This window comes from Acinonyx jubatus, chromosome D2 (assembly GCF_027475565.1).
Source record: "Acinonyx jubatus isolate Ajub_Pintada_27869175 chromosome D2, VMU_Ajub_asm_v1.0, whole genome shotgun sequence".
Lineage (NCBI taxonomy): Eukaryota > Metazoa > Chordata > Mammalia > Carnivora > Felidae > Acinonyx > Acinonyx jubatus.
Window position 1 is genome coordinate 58,762,433 of NC_069393.1, and position 20,428 is coordinate 58,782,860.

A 20,428-nucleotide genomic window follows, 5' to 3' on the forward strand; every position below is an offset into this window, starting at 1 on the left:
AGCTCCACACTGACAGTCCAGAGCCTGCTTGGGATTCTCTCTCTCCCTCTCTCTCTGCCTCTCCCCTGCTCGCTCATTCTCTCTCTCTCTCTCTCTCTCAAAATAAATAAAAACTTTAAAATGTTTAAAAAATAAAAAATTTAAAAGAAAAGTCATTTTGAGATTAACTAAGATGTCTGTAAATTAGAAATTCTTTTTTTTTTCAGTTTATTTATTTTGAGAGAGAGAGAGCGTAAGCAGGAGAGGGACAGGGAGAGAGAGAATCCCAAGCAGCCTCTGCACTGTCAGCACAGAGCCCGACATGGGGTTCGATCTCACGAACCCCAAGATCATGACTTGAGCCGAAATCAAGAGTCAGATGCTTAACTGACTCAGGCACCCAGGCACCCCTGTAAATTAGAAATTCTTGATTCCACTTGTAAGAATGTCTAGCCAAAAGACAGCTGGCTTGGCATAGTCTTCATGACATTAATATCCTGTCTCTTGTCTCCTCTAAGGAGATGGGAGAGAGATTCACATGGGGACCTCTCTGAGGTCAGGTGAGTTTCCAACACTTCCAGAACCTGTATCTCACTTTTCTGCCAAGGGTGTGCCATACTATGGGAAAGAGAGGTACTTTCTTTGGGACCTAAAAGACTACAGGTGCAGGGGTTAGGGTTGTGAGGTATGTGTGGAGTGGGAGGGACAAAAAGGCAGAGACAGCAGCCTGTGCATAGCCATTGTGTTTTATTGGATCTGGTATATTTTTTATTTTACAAAATATACAGAGGAGCCAAAAATGCAAAGCAGTCAACAGTGTTCTGATGGGAAAGGGGCCCCCCGTAGGGCCCTAACCCTCAGATCCTGACTGACTGGGAGAGTGAGCTAAATGGAACGAGCAAGTATATTAAAGGGTGGCAGCATGGCAAGAGTGGTCCCTGCCTTCTAGGTGTGTTCAGGGGCATCTCTGGGTAGACTGAATAGAACAAGAGGACACCCTAAGTAGGAACTGAGGAGGTTATGTGGGGGGTTAGAATAGAGCCTGGGTAGACCAAAGATTCTAGTGAATGCCCCCACACTGGTTTCAGATGTTATACATGCCTCCCTCCTTCCCCTTTCTTCTAAGGCATCCACTGACTCACTCCATGCCTCCAAGTCTAGAATAAATGGCAAATAAAAACTTAAGTGGCAGCCATCTGAGAGGGTAGGCTGAAACTTTGGCAGGTATCAGCTGGGACGTCTCCCACCCATATTCCCCTGCTGCTGCTACCACCCACGCAAACAGGAAGGAAGGAAAGGAAGGAATTCCAGGGATGAGCCAGACATCAAGATCCTAAGCTCTCCTGGGATACTGAGGAGAGTATGGAAATTTCTGGGGCATTTCCTAGGAGACAGAGTCTTCTGGAGAGCCTAGAAACTCATGTTATGATAGCCTGGGGTGGCAGACCTATGGAGCTTAGACCTATAGTCTGGCATGCCTGAGGTGTTACAATCTCCAGGCCTTTCTGCACTCTATCCCAGCCACCTGTGACCTAAACACCCAGCTCAGGCCTAAGATTTCTCCCTTTACATTCTTGTCCCCCTCTACAAGGCTCTCAAAGGCCCTGGTCTAACAGGCTAGTCAGTGCCATTGACAGAGAAGCCTCTCTGAGAAGGAAATCTTAGAGGAAATGCATATGAAATCAGAGATAGGGGAAGCACCATAGCAGGAGACATTTTGTCTAGTGTTGTAGTTTCTAGAGTAGGGATGGAAGGTGGAGAACCACTTATTTCCTATTAGCAGGGGCACCCTCAGCACTGAGTGTTAGGCAGGAAGGGGGTGGGAGCTGTTGGGAGTTGGGAACACTCCACAGGTACACTCTGCCCACTCCCTGGCCCCTTTAGCTCCAGCAGTCTGGAACACTGAATCCCCAGGCTCTTGGATTCCTACAGCCCCCAGGGCAGGGCTAGAATGAGGACAGACCTGGGAAGAGAAGGGTGAGTTCCACCTGGACTAGAGCTAGAGCATGGTCCCCCCAGGACAACTGACCCCCTCTCCTGGGGAGCTAGATGACATTGTCAAAGAGTTGCATGGACCTCATGATGTTCTCGTCCTGTAGCCATGATGTGAGAGAAGCAGATTGGAGAGAGAAAGAAATAAAAAGAGCTTATCAGAGACACAGAGAGGGACATTCATTCTGAAATGGGAACATTCAGAGACAGAGGCAGCAAGGAAGGAGACACCCAGAGAGACTTGTAGGGAGGGGCAGGCCTCCCTGAGTTGTGAAGGAATAGGACTCAGGAGTGTGGGCAAGTTAGGGAGATGATAATCTGCCCAAAGGAGCTTTCTCCTACATCACTGAATCGGACCCTGAGTCCAGACCAGGGAAGTATGGAGCGCAGGGACTTGTACCTTCTGGCAGGACTCAATGAATTCCTCAATGGTCACCACGCCATCCTTGTTCCTGTCCATCTTCTGCAAAAAGATAGTCAGAGAGAAGAGAAGGGATGACAGGAGAGAGGCAGGCAGAACTCAGGTAAGTTCTCTGCTGGGACCTTGCCTCCTTCCCTTGACTCCAGGACCCTCCAGCCTACCCAGTCCCAGGCACCTGGAAGAAGCTCTCCACATGCTCCCTTGGGGCCTCCTCTCGGAGCGCAGGATACGTATACTTGCCCATCATATCATAGATGGATTTCATGATATCAAGCATTTCCTGTTAGGCAAGAGAGAAAAGGATCCCTCCTCAGAGCCTCCAGCCTCCAAACCAGGAAGACTAGAGCCTAGGGCAGACCTCACCCCTTGCTGGTGATGCACGTGTGGGTCACATTTTCCTCCTAAGGGCTCTTTGAACCTCCCCTCACACATAGAAGCTCTCCAACTCTTCAGTCTCCCCACACCTCCTTGGTGATGCAGCCATCCTTGTTGAGGTCATACAGATTGAAGGCCCAGTTTAGCCTGTCATCTATGGTTCCCCGAAGAATCACCGACAAACCAGCCACGAAGTCCTGGGAAGGAGAGAGGAGGGAACTGGTTCTTCAGATACCCTTAACCCAATCCCCTCTCTGGGTTTGGCCTGTGGATCTTGGCCCTGATGCTCCAGGAAACAGGCCTCCCTGACCCACCTCCTCCAGCTCACCTCGAAACTGACAGAGCCATCATGGTTGGTGTCAAAGGCATTGAAGAGGAAAGTGGCATATGTGCTGGAGTCTGTAGGGTAAGCGTGGATAAGTTTGGCTTTCAGACAGGAGAGGACTTCCTACCCCACACCCCTCTTTATCATTTGGCATTCCCAGCCCCTCCAGAACCCTCTCCCCAACTCAGCCTAGAGATGGACAGCTGCTTCCTCTCAGGCCTTGTCCCCTCACCTCCTTGAGGAAAGAACTGAGAGTAAATCTGCTTGAAGTTCTCCTCGTTGACAATTCCGCTGGGACATTCCTGGGGGGCAGAAGGGGGGTTAGAAACCAGACTGAGAGCAGAAACAAAACCCCCTTCCACTCACCACCACCTACTCTATGCCAGAGACTCCCAGAGAAGGAAAATCTTCCTGTCTCCAGGGAGCTCACCATGTAGTTCTCTTAAGGAAGGCAAGACTTCTCTTCAGTGCACAAGTTTAAAAAAACAGAACTAACCAGACGGCCAGTCTACAGGCTCCGCCTCGTCTCAAATCTACTAGAGCTTCCTGCTAGAAGTTTGGTCAGCGGGGACGAGGGGCCGCTCCGCCTCCCCTTCCTTCTCTTACCCCTATAAGCATCCAGGCCAATCCTTCCGGGAAGTTTCGGATAGGCCCCGCCCCCTTGCCCCACCCCTCGCCCTGTCTGGCCTGGCTCTGTACTCACATTCTTGAACCCCCGGTACAGGACCTGCAACTCCTTGCGTGTGAACTTGGTTTGCTCCTGCAGCTGCTCCAGACCCTCTGGCCGGTGACACACGGTGGACAATTCAAACTCATCCTCCACGCTGTCTGCGGGGGGGTGGGAGGGGACGAGGGGGGAGGGGACAGCCGCGCCTCAGGCCCAGCCTCCAGGACCCCGCTTCAAAACCATCCTCCCCATCTCCAACGCCAGAGACCAGCCTGCCAGTTCCCTTGGACCCCGGTCCGAGGACATCAAGGCAAGGAGAGAAGACGCTGGTCAGCTTCCAAGTCTATCAGTTGTCCGGGCCCATGGGCAGGCCTGGCCCCACAGCCACGGGTCCGACTCATCGCTGCCCTAGGCCCTTGATCCCTGGTTGAAGGAGAAGGCCCCCCAGCCCCATCTTCGTCCCAGAAAGGGAAGAGTAGAAAAAAAGGGTTCAAGAGGAAGCGTCTGAGGGTCCAGGCTCCGGACCTTCCCTGACCCACTCAGATCCATGGAGCCCCACACTTGCCCCGCCCAGATCCTTTTCTCCAGCCAAGCCCCACCTATCCCAGCCATGCTCCAGCCATGCCCCGCCCAGCCCCAGCCAAGCCCATCCAGACCCCACCCCTACCCTGCTCCCAGTAAACCTTAGCGAAGGCCACATCCCTGGCTCCATCTCAGTCCTGCCCCAGCTCCCAACATCCAGTCCCCAGGCAAGTACCCCCACCCCACGCTCTCCAAGGCACCCGCCACCGCCCCCACCAGGACAGTAAGTCACCTGGGTCCAGCGGGCGGGGTCTGTGGGGGCGGAGGGAGGCTGGGACTGCTAATGCTGAAGGGAGCGAACTGTCACCGAGAAAGTGGAAGACCCGGCCAACTGCAGACACACACCTCGCCCCTCACACTCAACAGCAAATCTCACAGACCTGCGTGTTACAGTGCACACACCCCAGCCCCGTGCACAGTGGCACACATAACGAACAAGCACAAACACACACGAAACAGACCCTACACACATATGCTTGGGGGACTCACGCCTGTCCTTTTCCTGAAGCTAGCCCCATGTGGAATCAAACACAATGACACTCTCAAAAACTACAAAGTGGGCCTCTGTGGCTTGCAACATTCAGTATGATCCCTTGAGACGGGCAAGGCCCAACTGAGGAAACAGGCCTGGAGAGAAAGCGAGGCCACTCAACTGGGGACCAGGCTGGGACTAGAAAGCCCAAGTATCCTGGCACCTGGAGGAAGGCGGGCTCCATCCTCTGCACCTGCATCCATCCAGTCAGGGCAAGGGCAACTTGCATCTCGAGGCCCAAAACATGCCCAGGGCAGGGTGGGCGGCTACAGCCGCAGACACTAACCTAGTTAAGCCACGACAGACCTCGCAGCAGTCTGGTTTCGCCCGGCCACATTGGCCATACCCACACAATCTCAGGTCTCAGCCCTGCCACACCGGCCACGCCCAAACACCCGGGGCTCACTCGTTTTTGCGGACCAGTGAGGCCCACAGGCACTTGGGCCCCGCCCCCAAACTGGCCACGCCCACACATTCCACAGGCTCCGGGTTCTATAGCTACACCCTCCTCACACTCGGGCCAACCAGCGCCCACCCCCACCCCCCAAGCCACATTGGTCACGCCCACACACACTCACACTAGCTGGCCCGCGCCGGTCACACAGGTCACACCCCAACACAAACAACCCGCCCCCGGAAGCACAGGAGAGGCACTTGCTTTCACTGACTGAGGGCAGGGCTTGGGGCCCGCAGCAAGGCAGCAGCTTGAGGAACCGCTGCTTCAGCGCTTTTTTAGTGGGCCCTGGAGGGTGGCCTGGGAAGAGAGAAGACCCCAGGAAGGCACATTAACCCCCACTGTCCCTCCGATCCCCTCCCCACCATCACAAATCAACCTGACGGGAAGCGGGTGTTGGGAGAAGACCGGAGGAGGAGAATGGTGAGAGTAGCTGGGGCTGGGTTAGGGAAGCCCAGTGGGGTTCACAGGCATATAAAGTCCACTCAGACACCTTGCATAATGGGACACAGCTGGGGACCGTGAGGCCACCGAGGGGAGATGGCATTGGCCTTGATGCCTGCTGACCCAGTGCCCTTGGCTCCAGTGCTATAGCTGGACCTCTGAGGGTGATGTCCAACCCAAGGACTGCCTAAGTAGGAACACCTGTCTCTGTCTCTCTCTCTCACACACAGTGACAAACGTGTATAGTGACACACAGAATGATAAATCACAGTGATGGAGGCCATACAGCGACAGCTTGATACCCAGGAACACACTCAAAACCAATGGCCTAATTTTTTAAAATTTTATTTATTTAATCTCTATACCCAATATGGGGCTTGAATTCACAACCCCGAGATCAAGGGTCACACACTTTTTCAACTGAGCCAGCCAGGCACCCCCCACAATGGCCTAAGTAAGCAGGCCCCAACACATGCACACACACACAGGTACACACACACACACACACACACACACACACACTTTGACACAGTACTCCTTAATACAAACATATACAGATGTGGCCTAGGAAAAACATGACACATACATATGAAGACCCACATTGGCCATTTTCCATGCAGCATGAACAAACCATACAAGAATACATAGGACAGCATGACACCGTGTGTTAAGGACACTACAAACACTGTGCCACTATAACATGACACATATCAAGGTCACCAGGACATATAATCATATATTGTGACTTAGGTACCCATGGCACCCCAGTTACCTAAGACTGCACCTCACCAATAGAACCCATGTTTGTTCTGCCTACCTTTCCTTCCTATAACCCCTCATTTCAGGGCACTTAGAATCTCCCTGTCAGGGGAACAGAGTTCCTCATCAGCTAACCCACCCACTCTAAAAGTGTGTCCCCTCCCAGTCCTTTCGTATGGCTTGCTCTTTGAAGGTGACATGATAGCAAACTTTGAAGCAATAACAGACCTTCCAGATGAGCATTTTGGTGTAATGTGGGGCTATCCAGAGCCGATGACCACAGTTCCTCTCACTTCCCCTTATTTACACCCCTGTCCTACAGTGCCAATTGCACCCTAGGGAGAGACTCCACGTTCTTGTGCCTGTCTCCTGGCTGCACCCACCTCCAGACTCCAGAGCCAGAGCTCACAGAGACCTAGCACACTGCTTGAAACTGGCCTCAGTCCATTCCTGGAGGGTCCCAATTTCCTTGGGTTGTAGGTTTCTAGGGCACCCGACATCCCACGCAGGCCCCGCCTCCCCTCAGGCAGGCTCCGCCCTTCAGGAAAAGGCTCTGCTCCCAGAGGGTAATTGAAGTCCATGCCTTCCCCTCCAATACGTCCTTTCTCCCCCTCCCCCTCAGAGCTATTGAGAGGTAGGAGGGAGACGGGAGGGAGAGGTAGGAGGGTGGGCCGAGTCGGGATCGATGGCGGCCTGGCCCCCCGCCCAGGGCTCCATTAGCCGGACTTTGGTTTCCCGAAGCCGGATTGTGCCTGGGGCCTCCGGTGGTGTAGTCGCAGCTGGACTGGTAAGGGCTGGGGGGCGGGGGGGGGGGGGGGGGACACGACACCACCCCCACCCCCGCCTCTCCCAACCTCCAGCTGTTCACACATCCACTTCCCTCCCTGGTCCTCCCAGGAATCATTCTCCTCTGCCTTCAGCCTACAGGACACCTGGGTTTCCTGGATGACCCTCTTCCCATCAAATAGTCTAAAGGGGATGGATGGCAAGTCAGAGCCAAACTGACTTCATCTTTTCAGGATTGGATGAGCCCCTGCTCCCCACTCCACTCCGATAAATGTAGCAAAGGATGGAGGGTGGGTTAGGGGATTCCTGCTCTTACTGAACCCCTGAGTAGGCAATTCATTGGCCCTTCCACGTTTCCAGTTCTCTTCACACCTTTGCAGTTCTCCTGGTGTCTACCCTGTAGCCCTCCTATCATGGTTCTTGCCTACTTTCCTGTCCCTTGTGGAACTGGAGAGCAGCCATGCTATAGAGCTGCACCGTTATTGGTGGGAAGAGGAGGGAGAGGCCAAACCTCTCTGGGGGAGGCAGAACCTGCTCTCCTCTCTACCTCCAATATCATTCTCCCCGCTAGACTTTGGGGTGGGGTGGAGAATTCCCAATGCCTAGGCCTCGAAGATCCTGAGAGAAACTGGGAGTGGCAAGGGGGCTTGGGAAGCAAGGTCCCTGATCTGTTCCACCCCTCACCCTCCTGCCAGAGCTGATTATAAATGTCTCATTCCCAGTGTTCCCACTCCTACCCCTCCAGAACCCACCCCCATCCCAAGCCTTGACTATGGAGCTGGTATTTTCTCAGGGAACTCTGGGAACAGCCACACACACAATCCAGTACCCAAAGAGGCCCAACTGCACAACCAGTCCCCCTCAGGCAGTCATATCCACATCTCACAAAGCCACACACCCGGTCCCTCTACACATTAAATCACATCCTTGTCACATGCAAAGGCTCATACAGTCACACACTTTATCCTTTTTCACATAGAGGAACACACAGTCACACCCCCTGTATCCCTCACACAGAGTCCACATACACCACACTCTGTAACCTACACCTGCAAGGATGGAGGTGTGGAGAGTCACACACATCTTCAGGGCCATTGTGGATCCCTGGCCCCAAAGGGATACCCCAGAAGTCTGATGTTACCTCAGGATCCCTCGAACCTCCTTCCTCTACTCTAGATAGCCCTGCCTGTCTCCAGACCTCTCCTCATGCTCCGAATGGATTCCCCTCATCTCCATACCTTAGTCCTCCCATGCTGTGCTCCTCTCACCAACCCCCCCAGACACCAAACACCCTAGCCCCCGGCCCTCTCTCTTCACTTCCCTCAGACATCCAGCCCCCAGATCCCCTCCTCACCTCCCTCAGACACTCTTCCCCCCACCCACTCCTTGAATTTCCCTCTTTACCTCTCTCAGATGTCCTGTCCCCCAAGCACCCCTCCTCACCTCCCCTAGATGCCCTGTCCCATCACTAACATGCTCACCCGTGACCCCAGTCATAAAATCAGAGTAAGCCCCTCCCCAGCGCCGCTCAGGCCAGCAGCCCAGACACGCCCAGACACCTGGGTTACCTTCCAAGGAGACAGGCTCGAAAAGGCCAAACTGCTCCAGGACCTTGACAAACAGAGCGAGGACCACGAGCACAGCAACCATCTCCAGCCCTTCCAGGTTCATGGTGGGCCTGGGGCATGGCCCCCACCAGCTGAGGGTCAGACACACTGGAAGCTCTCCTCACACCACCTCCCCCTCAGGCTCCCCGGGCCGGAGTAAGAGGACCGCCTGCAGCCTCCCTCACCCTCCCCTCCCAGGATCTCCTCCCTCTCCCGCCCCCTCACCCCGCCTCTGCCCCGCAAGCCTCCCAGTCACAGCCTTTTCCTCTTCGCGGGGCCACTTCAGCCTACAGACCGGCATCTCCTCAGGAGCCTTTGGCGTGAAGGATATGGGACAAAACAGGCCAGGCCGTAAGAGGAAGGCAGCGACCTGCCTCTGTCCCTGAGGACAGCTTCCCCCAGACACCTTGTGGCTACTCTGTGCCAAAGGGAGGGGGTAGAGGGAGGAGCTGTGCTTAGGGAGAGGGCAGGGAAGGGCAGTGTGTGTGTGTGTGCGTGTGTGTGTGTGTGTGTGTGTGTGTGTGAGAGAGAGAGAGAGAGAGAGAGAGAGAGAGAGAGAGAAAGACTATGAGCTACACGTGTATAAGGAATAGATATATGAGTCAGAAATTATAAGTGTCTGGGCATTTTCTTGTGTGTATTCCCGTGTCTGACTATATAGAGAGTATGTGTTTCTCCTCTTATGTGTGTCTCTGTGTGTGGTTTGCACATGATTGCGTATGTGTCTATTAGGTGTGTGTCTTGTGTATGGGAGTAAGTGACCTGGGTGTCCATAGTATGTGTGTGTGAGTGCACTGGCGTATGTCTGAGTGAGTGTGTGGGGGGCATGAAGTGTATGGGTTTCAGCAGGGCTGCGGGATAGAGGTCTGAAGACTGGTAGTATAGCTGTGTCCTATAATTAGGAGTATGGGTCTACGGTGATTGCATAATTGTATCTGCACGGAGCTGTATGAGAATATAAGCCGGGAGAAGGCAGTGACCTCCCCAGTCAGGAGGACACCACCAACATCGATCGCGGTTGTTATAGAGACAGTGAGGCGGGAAGCACTCTCTTTCCACAGCCCACGGACAGGGAAACTGAGGCCCAAGGGAGGGAGGATTAGGTCCAATAGCCGGGGCAGGAAAAAGGCTGCTTAGCCTTATCATGACCCTCTGGGGAGGGGACTTATGGTGGCTGCCTTTGGGATCCACTGATTCAAGTTCTTTGGAAGAGGAGAGACTGAGCTCCTCCCTTCCTCTCAGCCAGGATCTGCCAAAGCCTTGCCTGCTCCTGAACTGTTACTGGGCTGATGGAGAAGAATGATGGAGAGTAGGAGGGAAATCTGAATCCTCCAAGGGAGTCATCCACCCTCACCCCCTAGAGCATTCCTGGAGCCCCTCCCCCATCTTCCCAGCTCCTTCCCATTGCTGCTGTTGCTGCTGCTGCTGGCTGTGTGTCTGTGTGTGGGTGTGGGTGTGCACATGTGTAGGGGTGGGGAGAGGCCTGCAGAGCCAGTGAACCAGAAGACAACTACTGCCACAGCTGGCTGACATTGATTGAGCACTCACTGTGTGCTAGATAATATGCTATGTGCTTACAGACATGGTCACAGTTTTTAAGATTTTATTTTTTAAGTAGTATCTACACCCAACGTGGGGCTCGAACCTATAACCCAGAGATCAAGAGTCACACGCTCCACTGGCTGAGCGAGCCAGGTGACCCCAGACATGATCATATTTAATTTTCACAGTAAACCTATGAAGGAAGTACCATTATCCCCACATTACAGGGAGTGAAACTAAGGCAAGAGAAGGTTAAGAAAATCACCAAGATCAGTAAGTGTCAGAGTGTTAGTTTTAACCCAGTCTGACCCTGAGCCTGTGCTCTAAACCATCACACTACGCTGGCTCTTGTTAGACAGCTTGCCCACTCAGGAGGCCTCGTTTAGGGAGACTGACTCCAGAGGGAGCCCTCTCCTTTGTCCAGCTCTGGGATGAACGGGTCTCAGCCCGATAGTGGTGTAGGAGTCCCCCTGTCAGGCTGTCCCTGCCACTTCATTTGAGGATCACTGCTCTGCAGTTCCACATGGCCACCACTGGGGGTCAGGCATCCATCTTACTCTGTATCTAACCCTTCCCTAACCCTTACCCCACCCCACAACAACCTGGGAAGGTGTGGAAAGGATGGGAAGAAGGGTATGCCACTGGCAGGCTTGGTCCTCTGCTTGCCGCTCCACCCCCTCCTCCAGGAAGAAGTCAACTTGGGGACTGCTTTTGGTTTCCCATACCCTAGAAGTTACAGATAAACAGATGAAACCAGCAAATATCTCCCTATTACTGTCCAAATTCCACATCTGGCATTTAATTCCCTCTACCCTCATCAGCAGATACCCTTTCCAACCATTTTGGCCTCTTCACTGTCCCCCAAACACATCAAACTAGGTGCCATTTCTGTACCTTTGCTCCTATTATGAATGCCCTCCTTTTGTTCTCCTTCTGTTCTACAGTTCTCACCTAACAGGACTTCCAGGCCTCAGCAGAATTTCTAGTGAACTCACTGTTGGGCCCTCAAAACTTAGCACCTAATTCTGTAATGTTATTAAATGGGAAAAGTAAAAGGAGACAGCATAGCATGGTATGTAATAGTGCGGGCCAGGGTGCCAGATTCCCTGGGTTCAAATCCCAGATTTGTCAGTTACAATTAACTGGGCAAGTTCTTAACCTCTATGTGCCTCTGTTTCCCACCTCATATGGTTGCTGGAAGGAGTAAATGAATTAATACATGGAAAGCTGTTAGAATAATTCCTGGCACAGAGTAACTGTGGAAGTGTTTTCTTCCATTATTAACAACATGACATCTCCCGTGCCCCTTACATTTCTATAGCTCTCAATTAACAAAGCATTTCCACAAACATTGTTATCTTGATGGCTTCTCATGACAACTCCATGAAGTAGGTGGAGTGAATAGTATTGTGCCCATTTCATTGATGAGGTAAAGGAGGCCCAAATAAAGGGATTTGAGAGAAAGGGATTTGCTCGAGGTCACCTAGCTAAGATGAGAGGTTGCATATTTGAACCCAGATCTTTCTGGATCAGTCCTGTTTCCTCAACTAGATTCCAAGCTCCTAAAGGGCAAAGAGTTTAAAAATTGGATTTATATAGGAGCCCCTGGGTGGCTCAGTCGGTTAAAATTGGACTTATATAAATTGAATGACAGGTTCTGATCTGGTGCTTGTGGAACAAAGGTGAACTAAACAGGGGCTTCTATTGGGTAGGGAGAGAAAGCCCACTAAGAGAACCTTAAGGCTTCTATTCATTCATAAAATATTTATGTGCTTACTATGTGGTAGGAACTGTTACAGGCAGGCCATGAAATGAGCTATAAAAGCTCATTTAGGAGCACCTGGGTGGCTCATTTGGTTAAGCATCCAACTCTTGGTTTTGGCTCAGGTCATGATATCACAGTTTTGTGAGTTCAAGCCCTGCGTTGAGCTCTATGCTGACTGCGTGGAGCCCGCTTGGGATTCTCTCTCTCTCTCTCTCTCTCTCTCTCTCTCTCTCTCTCTCACTCTTTCTCTCTCTCTCTCTGCCCCTCTCCCACTCATGCTGTCTCTGTCTCAAAAATAAACTTTAAAATGCATTTCCCTAATGACAAAACAAACAAAAAGCTCATTTAACTGTAAAAGCTCTCTAACTGGAAGGCCAGGAAAAACTTGGAGAGGTTATTTTTTGAGCTGGTTCTTAAAAGATGGCAGGGCACCTGGGTGGCTTAGTTGGTTGAGTGTCCAACTTCGGCTCAGGTCATGATCTCATGATCTCTCATGAGTTTGAGCCCCACATTGGGCTTGCTGCTGTCAGCATAGAGCCCACTTCAAATTCTCTGTCCCACCCCCACCCGTCCCCTGCTTATGTTCTGTCTCAAAAAAAAAAAAAAAAAAAAAAAGATGGCGAAATGTCAACAGTCTACCCTAACAAAGGGGTCAACATTTAGTAAGCACATTTTGTGTCCTGGATACTTTACGTATATCGTCTCACTTAGGCCTTATAATAAAAATGAAAAATGAAAATATTACTCCTGTGTTTACAGCTGACATGGTCAGAGTGAGTAGCAGTATGCCCATTTTTGCAGATGAAAGAATTGAGGCTCAAGGAAATAATTTTCCCAAGATAAAACAGATGGTGAAGGATGGATCAAGACTTGCCAGGACCAATGATCTACCAGTCTGCCCTTCCAATGCGTGTGGGGATGCCAAGGAACCTTGGATGACTGTAGCTTAGTTAGTGCCGGGGGAACCATAAGTGATAAGACCAATGGTCAGATTCCATGGAGCCTTGAACACCAAGCCAAACTATCTGGAAGGAAAGAGGCAGCACAGCCACATCTCTGGCTCTCTGATGCTGATTCACAGATGGAGAGACTGACAACCTTGCACCCAATTGCCCTGTCTCTAGACCCTCCTCTTCTCTCTCTCATCCCCACCCTTAACCTTCAGAGACCTCGACCCAGCCTCACAGGGACTCAAGGTCCTAACAGGCCTCTGGTGGGAGGGTCTGTAAGAAGTGAAACAGTGAGTTGTTTTCCAGGCTCTCCCTTCTCCCCACTCAGCAACCTCTCAAGTCCCGGGGCCCTATGAGAGACTTGTCCAGATCTGTCCTCCCTAAGCATCCTGGTGTCATTAGCTCTTCACTCAAGGGAGTGAAGTCTTAATGGAAGCACTTTAGGCAGAGTGAGAGCTCAAAGGTACACTATCTTAAAACATTAGGTAGGCCCTCCCTAAATCCCTCAAACCTCACTGCAGAGATACTCCTATCATTTAGTTGTCTGTCTCTCACCCTTGGAACCTGGAATAATACTGCTTTATGAGGGGACCCACCCTATGTAGCTGTCCCACTTTCATCTGTCCATGATCCCCCAGTGAAGACCCCAGCCAGTGAAGACCGCAGAGTTCTTCTCTCGGTCCCCCAGCCCCACTCCATCCCCAGCCCCGCCAGAAGACACAGCAGCCCCCAGTTGCACTAGGTGATTAATGACTTCCCTAGGCCTTGGGGCTATTTTGGGGCCTGGAAGTCATGCCTGCTATGATTGAGAGCTGGTCCTGCCGGGCTCCAGCCATCTGTCACTGGAGACAGGTCCAAGAAGGGGGCTTGAGGGACACAGGCTCCCCAAGAGACTTCCAAGCATGGCTCTGGCTTAGCCCCATCTCCCTGCCTTCCTGGGAACACATGGCAAGGAGAGGCCAGCCTATACTCCAGGGGCTCAAGAGGATACCATGGAGAGAGCCAGAGAACTACAGATCCCAGAATGCCATGGGGTGAGGCTGTTTTGGTCTCTCCAGGCCAGGTAGTGAGGTGATGCGAGGTTCTGTGGGCCTTGCCCAGGCAGCCTTAAGGAAACTCAAGTGGAAGTGTGTGTAAATCTCAGCAGTGCCATGATATGATATTCACAATCCACATGTCATAAACTCCACACATCCCACACCAAGGTACAAGCTTGTGAAGACTATACAACTAACTTAGTGTGACTCAGGAACCCCCTACCCAACTCTAAAGCGTAGAACCCCAGGCACATGCCATTTCAGTGTCATAGAATCCCAGTGATATGCAACCCCAAGCATGCACAGTTCCAGTAGTCACAACCCCAGTAATGTATAACCCGGTTCATACAAACTCCCAGGGATAGACAAAACGGTGACATACAGTCCTTATGCCACACAAGTCTATTCATCCCATCATTCATGAACTCACTAGCTGAGTTCATGTTGGTCCAGTCCCGCCTCAGCATTTTTTCCTTTTGGACGCTGACCCCAGTCATCTTAAGATCCCATTAAATTAAGCAATTCAATAAGCCCTTTCCCTGCTCCCCTGCAAGTTTCCTCCTTTTATCCCTTTACATCCACTTGCTTGAGGCCCCCCTCCTCTGCCCTCAGTGAGAAGTCTTGCCTCATCCTCCACCATCCTGAAGGACCATGATGCCCCCTACCCTTTCCTCTTTGAAGACCCCTATCTTCCACCTTCTCTGTAGGAGACTCTATTCCTAGCTCTACTTTGTCAGGGATCTTGCCCTTTAAACGCTTTCCATTGAGGGATCCAGCTCCCTCCATCTCTGTGAAGGGCCCTTCCCTTCCCCACCTCTGTAAGGCTCTTATCCCACTTCACTCACTTTTTTTGAAGGGTCCAGGCCCTTCCTCCCTTCCTCATACCTGGCGTAAGTGACCCAGTCACTAGCTGGTAGAGGGATCGTGCTGCTTGCCCCAACGGGCTCCGGCACCTGCGGGGGCATCGGTTCATGGTTCGGCTGAGAGTGCACTGGCCAAGCTCCTCCCCCAAGGCCTGGGGCAGTCAGGTCTCCGCCTCCACCCGAGTGGGCCCTGCGTGGGCGGCGCGGGAGGGCCGGGCCCGCAGGACCAGAACCAGAATCTCGGACAACGGAGTCTTCTTCTGCTTCCTGTTTCCTCCGGGCCGCAGGAGGGGAACTTCCCCTATCCCCACCATCTGAAGCTCCCGTCCTCAAAGTTTCTAGACTGGGCGGGGCGGGGCGGGGGTGGGGGTGGGGGTGGGGGTGGGGGTTGGAATGGGAGGAGTCCTCACAGCCAGCACCGGGAATGTTTTCTGATATTCTGGTGGGGAGGCACCCACAGGTTTTGAAAAAGGAGATGGGGAAGGGGATAATGAACCTGATACTTTACTGCCCCTCTTCAGCCCTTTCTTCTCTGCCGGTAGCAACCTCCTCCTACCAATTTGGCACTGAGAAGCAAGTGGGGGGGTGGGGGGGGGGAAGTAAGAGGACATAGTTGTCATGGCAACTTCTCACACTTCCATACTTCCTGGACCAATGGGAGAGAGAGCTGGAGGAAGGAGGAGGAACTGGACCGCGTATTGGGATGGCAAAGAAGAGGCGGCTCCGAATCCCTTTCTCTCATAACTTTCTGTTTTGTGTCCCTTTGTCTTGCTCCAGTGGGTTCCCAGATTCTACCATCATATGTTGGTTGCCAGCCAAATGCATGAAGGAGAAGCTCCCCTCCCCTGAGTCTCAGCCCTGACCCTTTCCAGGACTATCTCCATCGGGTTGTATCCAAAATAAACCCTTCCAGGACCCACTGACGCCTTCAAACCACCGGGACAGCCTACAGAAGAGACTTAGTTCCACTCCTCCGACTGGGATCCTGTCTTTTTGGCTGAAAATTCTACATTTATGAGACAAAAGTCATGTTCGAACTCCGTGCAAATTTTGCCACTAGATTTGGCCGCGACATCCCCTTTCGGAATCAACTACGCAAGCATGGCTGCTCTAAGACCACACGAGGGCGCCCTAGACTTGGGAAAGATATTTTATGGCCAGAGGGACCCGAGTTCAGGCCTTGGCCAGATTCCAGCTGTCTCCTCACTGTCCCCAGTCCTTTCTTTGCCTCCGGCTTGGACAGGACTGCCACGGATTGCTGCCTTTTCGCACCACGCTGCACTTCCAAACAGACCTGCCAGGCTTGGAAGACCACAGGGGGTAGATCTGGGTCGGCTTGGGGCTCAAATTCTCCCCACCCCCAAAAATCTCCCCTAGCTTTTGAGTCCGGGGGAGTGGGGAAGAAAAGTGATCGGGGGTACCCAGGATGCCCTGAGGTATGACTTAAAGACTCCCTCTCTGTCAGCCTGATGGACCAGAAAGATAGGAGCCAAAGACTACCCCCATGTCCATCCCAGGAATCCCGACTGCACAGGGAAGGAACTTTGGGCACAAGGGTGGCCCCATGGTACCTCCGCCCCGACCGCTCTTCAGCACCGCGGACAACGACTCCCCTTTTGGCTTCCCCTCACGCGTTTCAGAGCGTCCCAGCCTCTTGTCTCTTGCTGTAAGACAAGCCCTCCTCTGAAAGGAGATCTCCTGGTAGTGCTATTTCTATTTTCCAAGTCCTGTGTGGAGCTCTCTAGATCGAGGTTGCTGCTGCTGAAGAACACCATTCTTGATGCTTGTCAACATTTGACCTATTTTTCCTCGCGAGGTAGGCAGGCAGGAAGTAGTATTCTCCATTTTAGAGATGAGAAAACTGAGACCCAGAGACCAAAAGTAATAGAAAGCCCATTCCTGCACCTTCCAATACAAGTGCTTCCCCACCTTCACTCAATCTCTGATTTAAATAGCCAAGTGGGGAGGGGATGATTCCACTAAAAGAGAGAATCAATTAAAGCAGAAGCAAACACTGACTAATGTGATGCTAATGAGTGCCCTGGGGCCTTACTACTAGCAAGGATCCTGAGTTGGTGAGAACACAGTTCAAAGCAGAGCTGGACCTTTGGATTCCATCCCAGGCGGAGCCACATCTAGGGCACACCTGGAGCCTACTTGAGAAGAAGGGCCCTCCCTTCTAGGAGTTTCAGCATAGGAACTAGGATTTCCCCAGGGTCAATGAGTGGGGGAGACACTTTCTCAAGGCATTAGATCCTAGTTCTCTTCCCCACCCCCAAGTGTTAACCTCACTCCCCTCTGGACAGACAAGGATCATGGGCTCCTTCCACCTTCCCAGCTTGTTTCTGACAAGGAGACAGTCTCCCTCCTCCCTTTCACTGTTGGAGTTCCTGGGCAGGCTGCACAATGAGACAGAAAACACACACACACATGGAAATGTACACAAGGTGACACAGGCCCCCACACTAACACGTGGGTCTGCCTACCAAACCCAGGAATATGTGCGGGCACAGATGTACTCCCCACTGTGGGAGAGAGAGCATGACTGGGCAGCAAAGTGGTTTGGGGAGGCTACACAGCACCTTCCAGGTCAAGAGCTTCTAACTCTGGATCTGGAGTGGAAGCAAGAGGGGGTGTTTTCTTTCAAGACTGGGTGAAGTTCTGGGAGGGTTGTTGAAGGTTTAAGGAGCTTCAGTTGAAAGAATGATCTGAGTACTTTTGCAGGGGGCAGGGCGGTGACCAAACACTAACCAAAGCCTCCCCGCAAGGGCCAGGTGCTGTTCCTGGGAGCCAGGCTGGGCGGCTGGACACTGAAGTCTCTCCTTGGGTCCACCTGGTCAGTTTGTGAAAAAGTTGGGGGGAAAGTGGTGGGCAGTAAAGGCCTCCTTCTGCACCGGGAACCCAGAGAGGCAGCAAGGGTAAGACACATCATAGACACTCGCAGATATTGCCACATGAAAGTACACAATCAGCACGAAAGGCCAAATATAATGTGCATAGTCTCACAATCACAAAGCACAATACAATCTACTTTAACAAATGCTTGCCCCAGGAGGTTCAGAGTCATAAGTCTTACAAAGAGACATACACCATGAAGTGAAGTCCTGACCATTCTGATAGTCTCACACAGAATCGCACACTCCAAGCACAGAATTGCACATAAAACAGAGGCACATGGTCAAAACAACTTCATTTATACAGGGTCCTAACACAACGTCACTCAAACATCTGATAAGATCATACAATCGCACAGCCAACAAAATCACACTCACCCTGTCACCAAGCCTAGGGCACATGGCAACCAGCTGAAGGAGACCGTGCGTGCAGGCACACACATATACACACACAGACACACACAAAGAATGACAGGCGCTCACGCACGTAACACCTCCCACTCCAGACACTCTCCTAGCTTTGTGTCACACACGCCCACACCTGCTGCTTCTCCCCACCTGCCCGCTAGTCCCCCCCCCAACCCCCAGGGGACCCAAGGCTTTGAACCCCCAGTGTCCTGCTGCCCAGAACAGCCTGGAGGGTGCCTGGGAATGGGGCAGAGTGTAAGCAAGGGCCTGGCCAGGGTCAGATAGGGTCTGGAGTTGGAATCTACCCTCCCTCCTGCAACCCCTGAGTCCCTGACTCACCTGTGAGCTGGTCATAGGATCCGTCCAGGTCTCGGGAATCGGACAAACTCTCCTTGCGGCCCTGGCCCCGCATGGCCCCCGGCGCCCCCGTCCCGTCCCGCTTGGGCCGTGGGAGGGGGCGCCGGGTAGCCAAGATAGGGTGCTCACACGGCGCCCCCTGGCGGCGTTGCACGCTGCCTGGGCTGGGGCTGAGTCTGGAATGGGCTGGGGTCCCGCCTGGGGTCCTGGGGCAGGAGCGGGAGGTTTGGGCAGTAGGTGAGCGCAGAGCCGGAGGCAGAGCCGAGCTAAGCACAGAGCTGGAGCCAAGCCGCCTCTCTCCTCCCGCCCCCTCCCCGCGGCTGTCACCGCCGCCTCCCCCCTTTGGCGCTGCCGGGATTGGCTCCCCCTACCCCCGCCCCCTCCTCTTAGCAGCTTGGGGGAGGATCCCGGTGAAAGGGTGAGCTGGGAAGGGCGGCGAGGGAGACTGGTTCTCCAGCAACATTACCCCCTAAACCTGGAGCTGTGGGTCCTGATGGTGGAAGATGGAGCAGGGCCCGAAAGGCCCCGCTGTGAGGAAACCCCTGCTCCAACCTTCAGGCACTCTTTCCCCCACCATCAGTACGGGCCAGGGGAAGTCTGTAAGTGCCCTGTCTGGGTCAGTCTCCACGTCAGCCCCTATTTTTTATGTTCTCCTCCCATGTATGGGTCTCTGTGGACCCCTGCCAGTGCCCGCTTTGCTCGGAGGGGGTTAGGGACTAAAAGCAAAGGTCAACCCAGCCTCTATCAGGCTCATCTCAGGTTAAAGGTTTCACCTAAAGACCCCAACCCTCACCCACTGCAGAACCCTGTCTCTGGGCCCCATTCACTGTGAGGGTGCCTTCTTCTGGGATCTAATGACCCCCATTGGCCCACTGGAAAGAACAGGAAAACAGGCTGGTTTTTCAAGACTTTTCTGGTTCTTTTGTTCCCCCCCCCCCCCCCTTTCAACTTTGCTGCCCTTCTCTTGTCACCTGCCCTGTCCTAGATTCCTTCTGTTTTCCAGATCTGAAGAGTGACTGAAGGGTGTGGGGACCCAGGTGAGGATACAGTGTGGGTAAGAAATGCCTTTGTTATTGGGCTTCCTTCCCTTAGAAGGATAAGCTCCTTTTCTGAAGCCGGGGGCCATCACAGAGCTGGGCTGCCTCCAGCTTCCAGGAACTGAGTGACTAAGCCTATTTGACCTTTTCCAGGCTCGTTACTGGACTCCTAGCCCAAGAGCCCCCAACCCACCAGAAGGAAGAAGGGACAGTGTCTAGTGGGTCTGGGTGGTGTGGTGGCAGTGTCCCGTGTATCCTCCTCTCTGCCCAATGGCTTCTCTGGAGGGATGACCTACTGAGACTGAAAGCTTCAGCTAAAGTGACCCCAGCACGTTTAATGTCTTCAATCGGATTTAATTTCCAAGCACTTGATTCAATTAACTCAGCAGGAATTGTGGTAGGAGTTCAGGCGTGAGAGGGGGATAAGCAGCTAAAAGAAGGATGGTCTTTGGGAGCAATGCCCTGCTTCTAGTTCTCTCCTGCTCCGGAGGGTCCTCCGGAGGACACAGCATAGCTGCTGGGGCATGGACAGACATGGGCAGCTCCTTTTGTAGTTGAATTCTAGGAGATGATGGGATTCCCATTTGGAGTTCTTAGAACAGGTATATGTAAATGGGCCAAGAGATGGGCTTCTACAATGGAAGGCAAGGAG

General features: G+C 52.8%; 1 protein-coding gene across 5 annotated transcripts; it reads right to left on the bottom strand.

The window, feature by feature from the left end:
* Positions 1 to 709: 709 nt before the first annotated feature.
* KCNIP2 (potassium voltage-gated channel interacting protein 2) lies at positions 710 to 19,060 on the bottom strand. Of its 5 annotated transcripts, none has more exons than XM_015063042.3 (10): positions 18,722 to 19,060; positions 5,532 to 5,627; positions 4,574 to 4,627; positions 3,796 to 3,920; positions 3,325 to 3,394; positions 3,096 to 3,166; positions 2,857 to 2,964; positions 2,554 to 2,672; positions 2,372 to 2,434; positions 710 to 2,072 (listed from the first exon to the last, which is right to left on the bottom strand). In XM_015063042.3, the coding sequence occupies exons 1-9, from the start codon at positions 18,792 to 18,794 to the stop codon at positions 2,404 to 2,406; spliced, it is 747 nt and encodes a 248-aa protein (XP_014918528.1). In that variant the 5' UTR covers positions 18,795 to 19,060; the 3' UTR covers positions 710 to 2,072; positions 2,372 to 2,403. The 5 variants fall into 5 exon arrangements, with proteins under 5 accessions (XP_014918528.1, XP_014918524.1, XP_014918527.1 ...); XM_015063038.3 differs by having other exon boundaries at positions 2,568 to 2,672; positions 18,722 to 19,058; XM_015063041.3 differs by lacking the exon at positions 4,574 to 4,627 and having other exon boundaries at positions 2,568 to 2,672; positions 18,722 to 19,058.
* Between the last annotated feature and the right edge of the window lie 1,368 nt (positions 19,061 to 20,428).